The sequence below is a fragment of the Rhinopithecus bieti genome, unplaced genomic scaffold (genome assembly GCF_001698545.2).
Source record: "Rhinopithecus bieti isolate Rb0 unplaced genomic scaffold, ASM169854v2 scaffold_7509, whole genome shotgun sequence".
In the NCBI taxonomy this organism is placed as follows: domain Eukaryota; kingdom Metazoa; phylum Chordata; class Mammalia; order Primates; family Cercopithecidae; genus Rhinopithecus; species Rhinopithecus bieti.
In genome coordinates, this window is record NW_016805750.1 from 4,321,179 (window position 1) to 4,336,539 (window position 15,361).

The 15,361-nt window shown below is 38.6% G+C and overlaps 1 protein-coding gene across 3 annotated transcripts in view; it reads left to right on the forward strand.

The window, feature by feature from the left end:
* The window catches only part of DPY19L3 (dpy-19 like C-mannosyltransferase 3), an 82,086-nt gene that overhangs the window by 56,341 nt on the left and 10,384 nt on the right, over positions 1-15,361 (forward strand). For all 3 annotated transcript variants that reach the window (XM_017873613.1, XM_017873612.1, XM_017873615.1), the window contains exons 13-16: positions 2,805-2,927; positions 3,309-3,420; positions 4,169-4,225; positions 8,202-8,284. In XM_017873613.1, coding sequence (XP_017729102.1) covers positions 2,805-2,927; positions 3,309-3,420; positions 4,169-4,225; positions 8,202-8,284 — 375 coding nt within the window. The remainder of the gene's footprint in view (positions 1-2,804; positions 2,928-3,308; positions 3,421-4,168; positions 4,226-8,201; positions 8,285-15,361) is intronic.

Below are 15,361 nucleotides of genomic sequence, written 5' to 3' on the forward strand. Positions count from 1 at the left end.
TCTCTATTTAAAAAAATACTATATAAAAGATTAAAAATTATATACCTATATAGGGCAGCTATCATAAATGGAGCTTGCAGGACTGGAAGTTTCTCTGTGTGAGCCTGTGAGTGAATGTGAAGGCCTAGGATGTTACCATACACTATTGTAGATTTTATAAACACTGTGCACTTAGGCTACAGTAAATCTATTTAAGAAACAAAGTGACTGTGCTATGACATTATGATGGCTATGTCGTCACTAGGCAATAGGAATTTTTCAGCTCCATTATCATCTTACGAGTCCACTGTGGTAAGTGTCATCTGTTGTTGGCCAAAATGTTGTTATGTGGCACGTGACTATGTCCAAATGTGAATTAACTTTTAAATAAGGGCCTTTTGTCAGTGCCAAGTTTTTAAAGTATTGCTACCTTTTTAGTACTAGGAAGGATGATACTATGACTTGCTTTGTTTTGTTTTGTTTTTGAGATGCTTTCACTCTTGCCTGGGCTGGAGTGCAGTGGTGCAATCTCAGCTCACTGCAACCTCTGCCTTCTGGGTTCAGGCAATTCTCCTGCCTCAGCCTCCTAAGTAGCTGGAATTATAGGCACGCACAACCACCTCTAGCTAATTTTTGCATTTTTAATAGAAACGGGGTTTCACCATGTTAGCCAGGCTGGTGTTGAACTCCTGACCTCAAGTGATCTGCCTGCCTCAGCCTCCCAAAGTGTTGAGGTGACAGGCATGAGCCACTGCACCCTGCCGGATACTGTAACTTTTATGCAACACGTCTGCATTAGTGTGAGGGGTACATCTGAAAGGGGCACAGTGTTCTGTGTTCATGGAATTAATCAGAGATTTCCAGTTTGGCTGGGTTATTGGGGAGGTGCTGAGGACTTCTCTTAGGTATCTAGAGAGGATAAGAGCAGATACTCTCCTTGTCTGTTTTATTTTTATTTACTTTTCACACCTTGCCCTGTTTATGGATATTCTCCTTGTTTGGAGTATCCTTTTTGTACCAATAGAGAAACCAGTGTTTGGGTTGTAATATTTCCTTTAAGATTCCAGTAGTGAATTACCAGTGGTGAGAACAGCCTTAGAATATCCTTTTAATTTTCCTATGTATCTATGGGTAGGGAAAAAAGGATTTCTGGGAAATAAAAAAGGTCAGGTCTTTAGTTACATAGGGAAGCATCACAGGTGCCCAGTTCTATTGGGTATGTATGAAGTGATCAGTAGACCTTCATGAAAGTTTCATCTTTAACTAGTATCCTTTACTGTTGTTTTCTTTTTCCCTCGACAACAAATTGTGCAACATCTAAACACTGATCAGTCTTAACATCACTGAAGTGGAGACAGCCAGGCAATGTGTGCTTCCCAGTGTAATGCAATGTGGAGTAGAGCTGTCCCACTTTCTGTGGGAATATGTTTCAAGTCCCTCAGTGGATGCCTGAAACCTTGGATAGTTTCAGACCCTCTCTATACTATGTTTTTTTCCCATACATACATCCCTGTAATAAAGTTTCATATATAAATTAACCATGGTAAGGGATTAACAATAATCATAAAATACAACAATCAATAGCAACATGCCAGCATCACTTCTCTTGTACTTTGGGGTCTTAATTAAGTAAAATAAGGGCTGCTTGAACACAAACAATACAGGGACATTTAAATGTATCTTACTTTATTAGTAGTTTAGTAGCTGAATGTATCTGCTTGTCTGTCTCGGGTGGGTGGGTAGAGTATACAGCGTGGAAACACAGGAGCAAGGGATGATAATCTATGTCTCAGGTGGGACAGACAAGGATGGAGAGATTTCATCATGCAACATAGAATAACGTGTAATTCAGCACTATGAATAGTTTATTTCTGGAATTTTCCATTGAATATTTTCGGACAACAGTTTCCTCAGTAACAAACCACTGAAAGTGAATCCACAGATGAGAGGGGACTACTGTGCATCATAACCCCGTGAAGTGTACTTGCCAAAACACTGAACTTGTGTCTAATAAACCTCTAGATCTAATTACGAGTTTACAAGAAGCATGAAGTGTATAACCACCCCTGTGAGCCACACCTGGGAGACGGGAACAGCGTCAGGACGTATGTTCCGTGTTCTTCCCCAAACAAATGGCCTGCTTTTTAAAAAAAGGAGATACTTTTATAGATCAAAAGATATTTAAAGAGATGTGTTAGTGAAATGCAATGTGCAGTTCTTAGTTCTTGATTCAGAGAAACCTGAAAAAAGCAGTTGATGCAAACAGGAAAAATAGAACATGAACTGGGTAGTAGATGATGTTAAGGAATTAATGTTACTTTTATTGGGCGTAATAATTTTAATGTAGCTGTGTTTGATAAAAGTCATCTTTTGGATATCAGGAGGTATTGGTAGGTTAAAATGTGATTTTGAGGGTTCATAAACTGAATTCCAAGTTAATGGATGTGTTTTTTGCTTTTATTTGTAAAAATTTGAAAAATACTCATAACTGGTGAAACATCTTTTAAAGCTCTCTTTCAGTTTCAGAGATTCCAAAAAAATTTGGGGTTTTTTTTTGCATTCTCTTTTTTTTAAAGAATTGAAGCACTTTAAATTTTTACTTCAAAGCTGCTGTGAAATTTCAGTTTTTCTCATTATTAATGCATTTATATTACACTTTTAGCCTCATAAATTCAAAATTGATCAATGCAAATTCATTTCATGTTATGGAAATAATCCATTTCTGAATATATAAAGGCATACATTTCTTGTATCTTCTTCTTTTAAAAAGATCTAACTAAAATTATGTTTCCAGCTCAAATTTTGTATGTTGCTGTTTTACTCAGTGATTCTACAAATCAACAATCCGTGGGTAAAACGGAAAAAGGCACAGTTAACCTGAAACCAGAAACTGCCTACAACTTAATACATACCATTCTGTTTGGATTCTTGGCATTGAGTACAATGAGGTATTTTTCTTACCTGTTTGTTTACTTTTTAATTTGACCACTCTTGATGTTACTTAGCAATATAATGTGGAAAGTGACAGTCATCTTCATTAATAATCATGGTTCCCATAAAATCATCCTTATATACTATCTTCTCTCAGTATAAAATATTCATCATCAGTTTTTACAATTAATTACAAACATGCCTCTACATTTTACTCAAAACATAGTCCTCAAAAGGCAGTGGAGTTAAACAACGAACCCTTCGGCAAATGGCATCTGCATAGTTTTAAGTAAGATTTTGCCGTCATAGACTGTAAAGCTGCCTTTATAGGTATCTCAGGATCCAGGTTTATATTACAACTAGTACTTCCTGACTTGCGCCTGTATGTGTTCTTGCAGAATGAAGTACCTCTGGACGTCACACATGTGCGTGTTCGCATCATTCGGCCTATGTAGCCCCGAAATATGGGAGTTACTTCTGAAGTCAGTCCATCTTTATAACCCAAAGAGGGTCAGTGTCATCCCTTTTTCCATCTCCTTTTGTGACTTGTAGTATTTCTTTCATACCACTTTTTTTTGTTTGTTTTTCAGTAGCAGTGAGATAAAATGGATACTGAAATTGAAGCTAAAAATACATAATTGATATATTAAGATTTTATAGGGAATATTTTAAAATAATTTTATTTTTAAAAATTACTTCTTTTTTCTCAGACTATAAGTTAAATATATTCATTATACAGAATTTGGAAATACAAAAAAAGCACAAAAGGGGAATTAAAATTACCAATACTCCCCTTGTCCAGAATTATAACTGTTATTATTACAATGTATTTTCATAAAGTAATTATTAATACATGTATGACCATTTTTCAATAGCCTATAAATGCAGTTTTGAATTGTTCTACTCCATACATTCACTAGGTGGCAATATGGTAGAAGCTGCAGATAACTTACAAATGATTAGAATCCTCATATCGACTCAGTTATTTTGCATATTGGAGACTTGTGTTCCATTAAATTATATTTCTGGTATTTTTTTAAGTCATATATTTACAAAGCAAAACTGTAAGTCAAAAGTGTTTTAAAAAGCTGGGCATAGTGGCTCACTCCTATAATCCTAGCTGCTCAGGAGGCTGAAACAGGAAGATCACTTGAGCCCAAGAATTCCAGGCCAGGCTAGGCAACATAGCACAATCCTGTCTCTCAAAAAAGAAAAGGTTCAAAATACTTGTAATCTAAATAATGTCTTTCTTATATAGATATGTATAATGCGATATTCAGTACCGATATTAATACTGCTGTATCTGTGCTATAAGGTAAGACTGATTTTCCTCATTCTTGTCATTCATTTATTTAGCAAAATAATTGCTTTGATTCAGTGTATTTTTTGTATTATTTGGCAAATAGAGTGGTTTGTGGAGGTTATAAATACCACCTTAGCTTCCTACTGCAGGTGACATTGATTGGAAAACGGATCTTTTTCCCAAATAGTTTTAACAAGTGAAAACATGATAGCAAAAACTACTATAGCATTTAATAATTCTAATTAATTTTGGTTTAGACTATTAATATTCAGCTGATGCAAATTCTGAAAATAAAGTGTTTTCAGGCTATTTTGAAATGAAAGTAGAAAATTATTTTCCCATTACCTGATTTATATAGACTAAGAGATTTTAAATGTATCTTACTTTAAGCTCCATATTTTGTTAGATGCTTATCTTCATAAGAGAATTAGACACATAAATAAATAGTGTCTAAGGCTAGGCTTTTTTAAATCTGTTCTTCAGTATCAATAGGAAGTATTTGAATTTTTCATATTCTCATTTGACTAGTTTCTGAAACAGCATGAACTGCCCTTTAATTCAGATATTATCAGAGACAGTGATCATTGGTCAGGTTGACTGTGGCTTTTTGTCACATCTTTGACACTGACAGTCTTGAATCATCACCAGGGCAGATAGCACAGACTATTTTATCCAATTGAGCTTCTGACCTCTCTTTTTAAAAAACTTAACATACTAAGTTTAGATTTTTTTTCCTTTTAAGTTTTACTTTGAGTTGGAATGACGGATTTCAGACTCTACCGTGTAGAGTTGTTCTCTGATTCGGGAGGGTGGCTAAAAGCAGGGTTGATGGGGCCTCCCACAGAGAGGATCAGCTAGAGCAGTGCAGCTTTGGGGTTTATTTGCTTATATTTTCATGTAGGATTTTGTGAACCAAAGGTTTCAGGCTAAAGAAAATATTGCTAAATACTGTATTGTAAGTATTTCAAAAAATGTGTTCTGTCATGAGCCTATCAAACATTTACCATTAGCAAAACTCTGTGCTAACTCCTAGATATTAAAAAACACACAAATAGATTTATGCCTCCCCACCTCTGGGAATTTTATTGCTCTAATGTAAATAACTGAAACTCATTAAAAACATCTAGACACCAACAATTAAGGATTAAACGGTATATGTTACTGAGGAGTCCAGTCAGTTTACCTTTCTTTACACAATGATGCTGAGGATTAAAGCACACTCCTCACAGAAAAGATAAAGCCCATGAATGTTTTTCTCACCACTGAAGCTGTACCAGACAATAACCATCTTTCACACTGCCCGTGTGCATGTAGGTTCAGTTCTTTTATGTCTCAGCTATCTATTGAAATTTTACAGTTTTTTTTTTTCCGCTTTTTTTTTAAAATTTTAAATTTTTTTTTTTTTTTTTTTTTTTTTTTTGCTGTTTGAGGACTGAGGTTGTTTGTTTGTAATAAAATTGAAGAAGGACATTGTATAAGAAGTAAACTGTCCTAGGGAGCACTGACTCTTGAAGCGTGGTCCTCAGATAAACAGCATCAGCATCTCTTGGGATCCTGTAAACATGCATGTGTTTGGGTCCCACTCCAGACCTACCGAGTCAGAAGCGTGGGAATCCAGTATAGAAATATGCACTTAACCAGCCCCCAAGTTTAAGAACCCCCTGCTGTAGCGTTTACAGGGTTTCTCAGCAGTGGCACATTGACACTTGGGCCAGAGAATTCTTTGCCGCCTGGGGCAGGGGCGGTCCTTTGTGCTGTAGGCTGCTCTGCAGCACCTTCACCCTCAGCCCACTCATTGAAGCACCTCTCCCCTGGCTGCAACAACCAAAAATGTCACCAGACATTGCCAAACACCCTGGGACTAGGGCTGGGGGCACAATCTCTCCCCTCACTCCTCTTGAAAACCACTGCTATAGAAGAACAGGGACGGCTAAAGAAGCCATCATCTCCAGGAAATCCTTGCAGGTTTTCCCTGAATTGAGAGAGTTAGTATCCTAAGGAATCCTTCAAAAGACTGTTGGCCTAGCCTTTGATACAGGACTTCAGGAGAAATCCTAATGCATTCAGCTTTCACTGTGTAAAATAGTTCAGATACTTCATCTCCACAAAACGTATATAAAATCACAGAGAAAATAAAGATGTTACAGGTATGAGGGGTTACCCTGAAACTGAATCTGTTTTCCAACTATTCCAACTCTTACAGACTTACCTGTAAGTAACGTGAATTCATGTTTCAAAGCCTGATTTCAGTTTTACATTGCAATTGTTAATTAGGGTTTCAAAATTTCTTGTTTATACTACCAATTTTACTGTATCTCTCTTTAGGATAAGCCTATTAAAAGGAAAAAAGCATGTACTAACCTCCACTCTGAAGTCAAGACTTTAGTAAAATTAGTACGTTGGTCTTGATTAACTTATTTGGATTGCTGAAATCCCTACTGTTGATTGGTAAAAACAGCAGTTAGTTAATTCAGCACTTTCATATGGTTAAAGGAGTTTGCCACAAAATTCTCACTAGCTTTTAACGTTTTCAGAATTAGTAACTTTCAAACTAGAAAAATACCTAATAGTCATTGAGTTCACAGATTTCAAATATGTTTATGCTGTAAGAATTAGAGCATTTCATTAAAAGTTGGTATTCTATTGGTTATCAAATTAATGAGGAAAATAGATCATTGAAATATTACAAAGGTATCATTTAATCAGTAATTTTACTACATCTCTTCCAAAACTAGAACCAGAAGTCCTGACACCTGATTTCCCATCACTAGCAATTTTCCTGATTCACCCACCCAGGAGACAAGATTTGAATGAGCAGTAAAAATGGCCAAAGATGAGATGACCAAAAAAAAAGTGATAGGTCTCAAACACAGCCAGAGATCAATCAGGTGCTGCTTTAATTCTACTAGTGGTTCTTAAATAAAAGTATTCTATTTTCTATGTCAGTGGAGCATACATACGTTGTCACTGGTGTTCTGTGCTAATATGTGAAATGAATTCTGCCTTTAACCTTAGGATGTACATAGATATGATCAAGTCTTTTTAGTCAACTGTCATTTGATAAAAACAATTAAGATTTAGTTAATTGTTGAATTAAATGGACTTAAGGTATTAGATAAGTGGGTTATTCAGAGAGTAGTTTTTATATTTTATTTACAAAATCTTAAGTAACTCAAGTTGACCAGGAGGCACCAAGTGGTATAAATACAACCAGATGTACCAGATTTTCCTGGAGAGCCCTACATTTAAAGATTCTTCTCTCTCATTGTACCAGCAATTATATTAATATATGTCAAACCATTTGACCAGATTTCTAGTACAAAAATGCAATCATGCTATTATGAAATGAAAAGGGGGCTGGATTTGGAGCCAGGGTCCAGGTTGTAGCTCTGCCACTTGTGAGTTGGTCAAGTCAGATACCTCTCTGAGCCGCAGTTTCCACACTTCTAAATGAAAAATAAATCCCAGTGGGTGATGCTGCCTGTTGCGTCATCCATGTCATGGGTTATTGTGAGGATAAAACAACGCCGTATTCTAAAACATTTTTGCAGCCATAAAACGGCTCTGTCTTCTACAGGATACATTCTACTTTTAGGGGTAAATTGCGTGGTATTAGTTAATTACATATTCCTAACGGACTCTGAGCTTTCTCATGGTTGGCATTTTTGTCATGTCAAGATAATGTTTTGTCAGGTATTCACATCACATACAATAGCATTTTTATTGGAACGAGCTAAAAGGCTCATTTTTTAAAGTTGGTGATACCTCTCATCCTGATTAGCTTCAGCTGAAGATAATTTCAGACACTTCCCAGACGCCAGTTCCCTTGTATTAGGAGGGTTGCCGCAGAAGTGAAATAGTTGTATATTCCAGTTGCCATGTTTATTTAGTTCACACATTATATGCAGTTTATCTTTTTTTCATTTAATCTTAGTGATAGTTGTGGGTATAGGGGTGGATTTTGTTTTTGTTTTGTTTTTAATTTCAGTTCTGGCCAGGAATGATGGATGAACTCTCCGAGTTGAGAGAATTCTATGATCCAGATACAGTGGAGCTGATGAACTGGATTAAGTAAGAGGATTTTTTTTAACTTTTAAAATTGTAAGTGCCTTTTAAGAGTCACTATAGACCACATTTGGTTTTGGGGGGGTTTTGTTTGTTTCTGAATCTAATTATGAAGAAACAATCGTCCTTACTAAATTTTTCTTTAAAACTCCATATTTGAAAATAACGTCTTTCTATTCAAGAAATACTCTCTCCAACTGTATCTCATGAAGAAAGGGAAAATACTCATTTGGAGAGGAAAACAACTTAAATAAAGACATTTCAAACCACTGACAGAAATGACAGTAAAAGTTTATTTATAGTATCTGTTGAAACTTAAAACTTTATGTCTCTGTCAATTTTATCTTTATTATTTTCATTTTAATACCATTCTGATTTTCTACTAATGGTGACACTTGAAAGTATTCTTTCTGGCCAGGCACAATGGCTCACGCCTGTAATACCAGCACTTTGAGGGGCTGAGGTGGGCTTATCACCCGAGGTCAGTAGTTCAAGACTAGCCTGGCCAACGTGATGAAACCCCGTCTGTCTCTACCAAAAATACAAAAATTAGCCAGGCAGGCGCCTATAGTCCTAGCTACTCAGGAGGCTGAGGGTGGAAAATCACTTGAACTCGGGAGGTAGAGTTTGCAGTGAGCCGAGATCGCGCTACCACACTTCATCCTGGGCGACAGAGCAAGACACTCCCTCAAAAAAAAAAAAAAGGAAAGGAAATATTCTTCCCTCGTTAATTATTTTTAAATTATACTGTAAACTCCAGTTAAGTAGAGGCTCATGCCAGCTCAGTGCAAATTTTATGTTAACTCATCATATTAGAGCTTAGGACCAGAGAAAGTTTTAGATACAAAACCTGGGACCTTCTGTCTTGAATATAATGCTTTAGTGTCCTGTTGGCTCTTATTTCTTCCGGCACTTTGTTTTGCCTCAGCATTCAGCATCTGAATGAAATTTGTGTATTTCAAAGCTTTATTAACAAAACCTGCCTCGCACCAGCAAAAATAAACTTTTCTACCTAGAGCACCATTCCTATGCCCTGGAATACTGTATTTCCCTACTTTTAACCAGAAAGCAGCAGTGTAATTATTCACACGTAAATAGAGGCTGCGCATCACATGTGGTACCTTCTGAAAACATTGGCTGGATTGTCTGCATCACTTGGGATGTTAGCGACTATTTCAGCACCTGCCCATGGCTAAGGCTTACTCACCAGTACACATCAGCCCTGAGTGTCTGCAGAGATGCTTGATAGCTGAGGCCTTCTAGGGCAACGCATGGATCTCATAGAGATTTATGTCTAAAACATACACATGGCTTTGGTCCTAATATCGGGCTGGGTGTGACTAGATTCAGTCAATATAATTTTTCACATATTTCTAGTGCTGAGAGCAGTAAGCCATGCTTTGTCTTTATTTATTTAATTTTAAATCATGCCAGACAATTACAGAGTAAATAATTCCTTCAGTATTTATTATGTACAGGAAAAGAGAGTTATTCATGTAAAGGAAAGCTAATTTAACTATAGTCGGCTGGAAATTTATGACGTACATCTGAAGTTGAGGCTGATATTTTCTATTTTCAGGACTATACTGTTGAAATTAATGCTGGAGGACCCCTGCTTTCTGGTAGCAACCTGAAGGTAGTGGGTCTTCCAGATCTCCTTAGATTAGCACCATAAACACCCCAGTCTTTCAGGAATTAATTACAAAGTCATTAAAAATGTATTCTAGCAGAGCCCCAGGTTATCTTTGGCAGTGTCAGACTAGATATATTTATTTGTAGTGCCTTTATTTTATATTTTCCCCACAAAAAATTAAAGTAACATTTCTGACCGTGAAAAATTGTGGATGAGAGATGATTCCAGGTGTAAAGAAGAGAATACAAGTGTCCTATTTCCCTTGTTTGGGAGGTGATGTTCACTCTTCAGTCCCTCCTTTTGCTAACAGCTCCTCTCCCTGTAGTGCCTTTGTAGTAGACATACTCTTTTGGCTTTTTTTTTTTTTCTCAGCAACTGAAGGATTTGCATTGTTCCAAAAAATTTGTTCTATTGTGATCTAGTCTCGGCTTTTTCCCCTAAAATTCTTCAAATCTAAATAATATTTTTATAAAACCAGCTGCTTGGCATGTTTGCAAAGTAAGCGTAAGTGGTGATGAATGTATGCCACAATAGGGTCTATGTAGACATCAGATATGTTTGTTTAAACCAACACTCAAATCCACACTGGCCTGTAAGGCATGGATTCCAAACGCAAGTGACTGCCTTAATATTCTTTAACCTGCCCTGATTTCTTCTGTTTTTGAGACATAAAATATGACCTTCAAGTTTCACCTCACTGCTTTGATTAGTCACACGGTATCCATGTTATTAGCAAGTATGAATTGTTCTGGAGAAAAGGCTGCGGCCTAATGGCTCTTTCAGATGCATGGGCTGCGTCTGAAAGAGTCCCAAGATGCCTGACAGAGAACCAGCACTGTCCCCGAGGGCTGCCTCTGTCCTCCGCTGCCTGTCTTCCTGTCTGCCCTGTTCCCAGACAGTCGAAGCAGACACACTCAAATGTCTGTCTTCTGCCCATGCAGTCATCACGGCATCTGTCGGACAGGGGCACAACCTCCATTATGGGAGGGATGGCTGTCCTTGGGATGAATCACAACTAGAGAAATAGTGGCCTGCAGAAACCCTGGGGACACCTCAAGTGACCCTACATTTTGGCACACAGCACCCCTTATGTGAAGTGTTGAAAAGAAGCTTATCCGTCCTCTTCATCACTCACGTACCTGGAAGTGTCCTGCACCGTGTCCTTGCTGCTGGGGAAAGCCACACCCCACACAAGGTGTCACTATTGTGCTCCTGGCACAGGGCTTCAGCTCGGAGATTCAGGCTTTCCAAGTATTCTTGGAGGGCTTCTCTGCTTTGAGGGTAAATTGAAAGATGTGGTTGCCTCAGTGGGAGTTGGTTCTTTCTTTTTCAGAGGCTGAAGAGATATCCTCAAGGGAAAACAAAGGGCGTTACTTGAGGGGAACACTTAGAATGAGAAGGGTCATACCCAAGGGATTGGATTCCTGTGAAGACTCTTAAAGCCTTAACTAATTTATAAAGTTATTCCACATCTGAAGTTGTGCACTTGTTAATAGAGTTCAGCAGATGCTCATTGAGCACCAGCTGTGTATGGGCACCGTGTGAAGTGTGTGGATGCAGGTGGCACGCCACTGCAGCTGCCTCTCACTGGAGTAACTGCTGGGCTTTGCCTCAGCACAGTTGCCCTCATTCTTCTCTCCCGGATTCTCACTCTCTACTCCATTTTAAGATCTTCAGTGGCTTAGCGAGTTCAGTGGGAAAGTTTTTTTTAGAATTCTAATTTTAATAATAGAAAATGTTTTATGCTTTCCTATCTTTAGCTCCTAAAAGGAGTAGAGATTGAAGTTTCAGAATGAAACCAAGAGTGTTTAGGGATTAAGTTGCTCTTTATTACAAGGATGTTGTGACATTTGACATGTTGTTAAAGTCAGGGCCCCAGGCTGCGGAAGCCCCAGCCGCCTTCCCTAAGAGCTGAGAGGCATGTCCAGCCTTCCACCCCCAGCTTTTGTGCATTCACCTGTCTGCTGCTCTCCACACTACACCGATGCATTGCATGCCTTGTTTTCAAGCCGATTTAAATGCATATATTCATATTTACCCTTCTCTCCTGATAAGGTTTCCTGGATACAAAATTAAAAACTTGGAATTTTTTTTTTCCTTCTGGTATCTCTTTCAGCAAAAGTCAGGCGGTAGTTTTAAAGGTTCTGTGTGATTAGAAAGCACGTTTACCTCAGCAAGGCCGAATGCAGCCACAATCTGTGGTTTCCACCTTGTTTCTTTGTGTCCTTGAATGTTTCATTTTTCGTTCCTGAAAATTTTCTTCTGACATTTTGCAAATAAGATAGACAGATCTATAGATTTGCATATTTTGAGGGATGACATTTTAGCTACTTCACTTTAGGAGATTTTCACTGGAAATAGGCTCTTTCCAGTAATGAAACCTGCGTGTGCAGGAATTTCTCGATGGGTCTGAAAAAATGAACCAACTTCTTTCACATTTAGGCAAAGCAGAAAGTGAGTGTATATTTTAAATATGATGTAGGCTGAGTGCAGACCTTAAATGCCTATAAGCCTCTTTTCTATTTAATGAATCATTTTCTAGTATTTGCATAATTCTATAAATTTTTGAAGTGTAGATAAAGCAAATGTTCACACATTGTATTATAATGCTCAGTTTCCCCATTAGTTCAACAGCAATTAACTTGTTGAAGCTCAGAGCTTCACAAATAAATGAGATTATTTGTTCAAAATGCCATCAGGTCTTCCTGGAATGACATTTAAATTATATAATGTAAATCCATTTGACCTGTGAGTCCTTGTCATTATTTAGTGACATTTCTTACAGAACAAATTGGGTGCAGGTTGGGCAGCCTGCTATGGAGCTTGGCAGAGAGCTATAAAAACAAATTATCCTTTCATTTTATACATCATTTGTTCAAACATTTGTAAAATTGCTTTGTTTTCTATAATAGAGAAATGTCATTCAATGGTTAAAAGCACATTAGCTATTTTAGATACAGACCACAGACTGTATCAGGCAAGAGTGTGTGTGAAGGAAGAGCACCCAGCATTATGTCCATCACTGCGTGCTTTCAGCTAAGGACAACGAATCCCTTCTCCCTTTGCCTGCTAAATTTACCACAAAATAGAAAGGACAGTGAATATAAGTATCTTTTTAAGTTTAGAAATGTGTGATTGTTTGTTTCTCATTTTGTTCCACTTTGCTTGTAGCTTTTCCTTTGGCATTTATCTTACGGGTAGAGTGAAGTATTGGAAGTAGCAGTGATATTTCCCAGGTTTACCACGGAGCTGGCATATCAGACAAGGCCACATGGCACAGAGGAAAGAAGCATCATCCCTACTGTCCTCAGAAGTCAGTCATTTTCAAATAGTGTTATTTTTTGTTTTGTTTTTATTTTATTTTATTTTATTTTATTTTATCTTATTTTATTTTATTTTATTTTTTAGATGGAATCTCTGTCGCCCAGGCTGTAGTGCAGTGACATGATCTCAGCTCACTGCAACCTTCGCTTTGCAGGGTCAAGCGATTCTCCTGCCTCAGCCTCCCAGGCAGCTGGGACTACAGGCAGGCGCCACCACACCTGGCTAATTTGTGTATTTTTGGTAGAGATGGGGTTTCACTGTGTTGGCCAGGCTGGTCTCAAACTCCTGACCTCAAGCAATCTACCCATCTCAGCCTCCCAAAGTGTTAGGATTACAGGTGTGAGCTGCTACACCCAGTTAGACGTATTATTTTTAATTCATCTTATAGGCATGAGGATATGTGTATTTTACTGCTTTAAAATAAAGCCACGTCCTCAGTGAAAGAGTATGTTAACAATCCAGAGGATTGTGGCACTAGCACATTAAACAGAGATACTTCTTTTAAACTTTCTGACTTTTGCTAATAAGGCCAGACATTAAGACAGTCACAACTTAATGAGCTTTGTTCCACTTTTTATCTCATTCCCCTGAGCAGCCATGTGTCACTTGCTCTGCTGGTGATGGCCCTGCTGTTGCCTTGGGGCTGTACCTGCTAGGGGCTGGGGGTGGGAGCCACTCAAGAGCTCTTAGAGCCTGCCCAGGAGAGAGCATCTTCAGTGACTGCTGTTTCATTTCCAGCTTAGCTGAAGGCCTGCAGTAAGCATTAGTAAATATGTGATAGACTAGGCTCACTACAGCACTGGGTTATTTTGAAGTGTCTGTCTGTAATGGGACCTGTTAAGTAAGCTTTTTTCATTTTTTGAGATGGAGTTTCGCTCTGTTGCCCAGGCTGGAGTGCAGTGGCACGATCTTGGTTCACTGCAACTTCTGCCTCCCAGGTTCAAGTGATTCTCCCTCCTCAGCCTCCTGAGTAGCTGGCATTACAGGCGCCCACGACCACGCCTGGCTAAGTTTGTATTTTTAGTAGAGACAGATTTCACCATATTGGCCAGGCTGGTCTCAGACTACTGACCTCAAGTGATCTCCCCATCTTGGCCTCCCAAAGTGCTGGGATTACAGATATGAGCCACCACACCTGGCCTAAGTAAGCTTCTTGAAGGCAGGTTGTCATACCGTGTTTGCCAGCCCAGCACATAGTAGACCCTCGGCAATATTGTTTGAATAAAGAAAGAACTTTATAACTCCCTAGAGGGCAGTTTAGGACTTTGGGCATTTAAGCCTTTGTGAACTCTAATTCATCCAAGGGCTATGATTATAGTCCAGGAGGCAGGCTGAAACCTTGGTCGTTAGCTGTGGCTGGATAACAAGGCCTGTCATCTCATCTCTGCTGTAATTATAAAATGCATGCTACACATAGCTTTGTGCATCTTCTTGGTGCTGAAGCTACACAGAGATTCCTATTATACATTCAAAACGGTGATGGGGAGACAGTCTTGTGATTGGAATGGATGTTGTAAGCTCAGCTGCCGGGTTTGTCTTTTGTGTAGAAGGCCAGCTTGGCACTGTTCAGGCAGTGAGACTACAAACCAGGATCACTCACCCCTGATAGCTCTCGCCTCCACCTCCTGCTCTGCCAGGCGTGGAAACCAGACTCATGTTCTTTCTGCATCTTAAATCTGTCTAGTTCAGAGGACCAAAGACAGCCACTTTTTGGCACGGATGTGTCAAGTTATCGTATCATTGATTGCTGTGGAATGGCTCATGCCAGTTGAGAGTATTCAAAGGAAAGAAGCCTGGCCTGGAAAAATGGTGGCACTTTGAAAAATTAGTATTTGTTCGTACTTGTTTCCTTTAGCATTATACTCTAGGTGAGGGTAGCACAGTACACAAAGCCCAGAGTAAGTGTTTAGTAAGTGTCAGTTGAATTAAACTGAATTCCATTAAAACCTTTCACTAAGGAATTCTGTGCACCTTCATTGCATTTTCATTGAAGCCTTCTTATTCCTCTGACCACGTGGGACAAAATGTGAGACAGTCCCTGTAATTTGTTGGTACGGAGGACAGAGCTAACATCTATTTGTTCTTGTGTTCCTGGGTCTGTCAGAATGACAAGCTCTCAAGTGCAG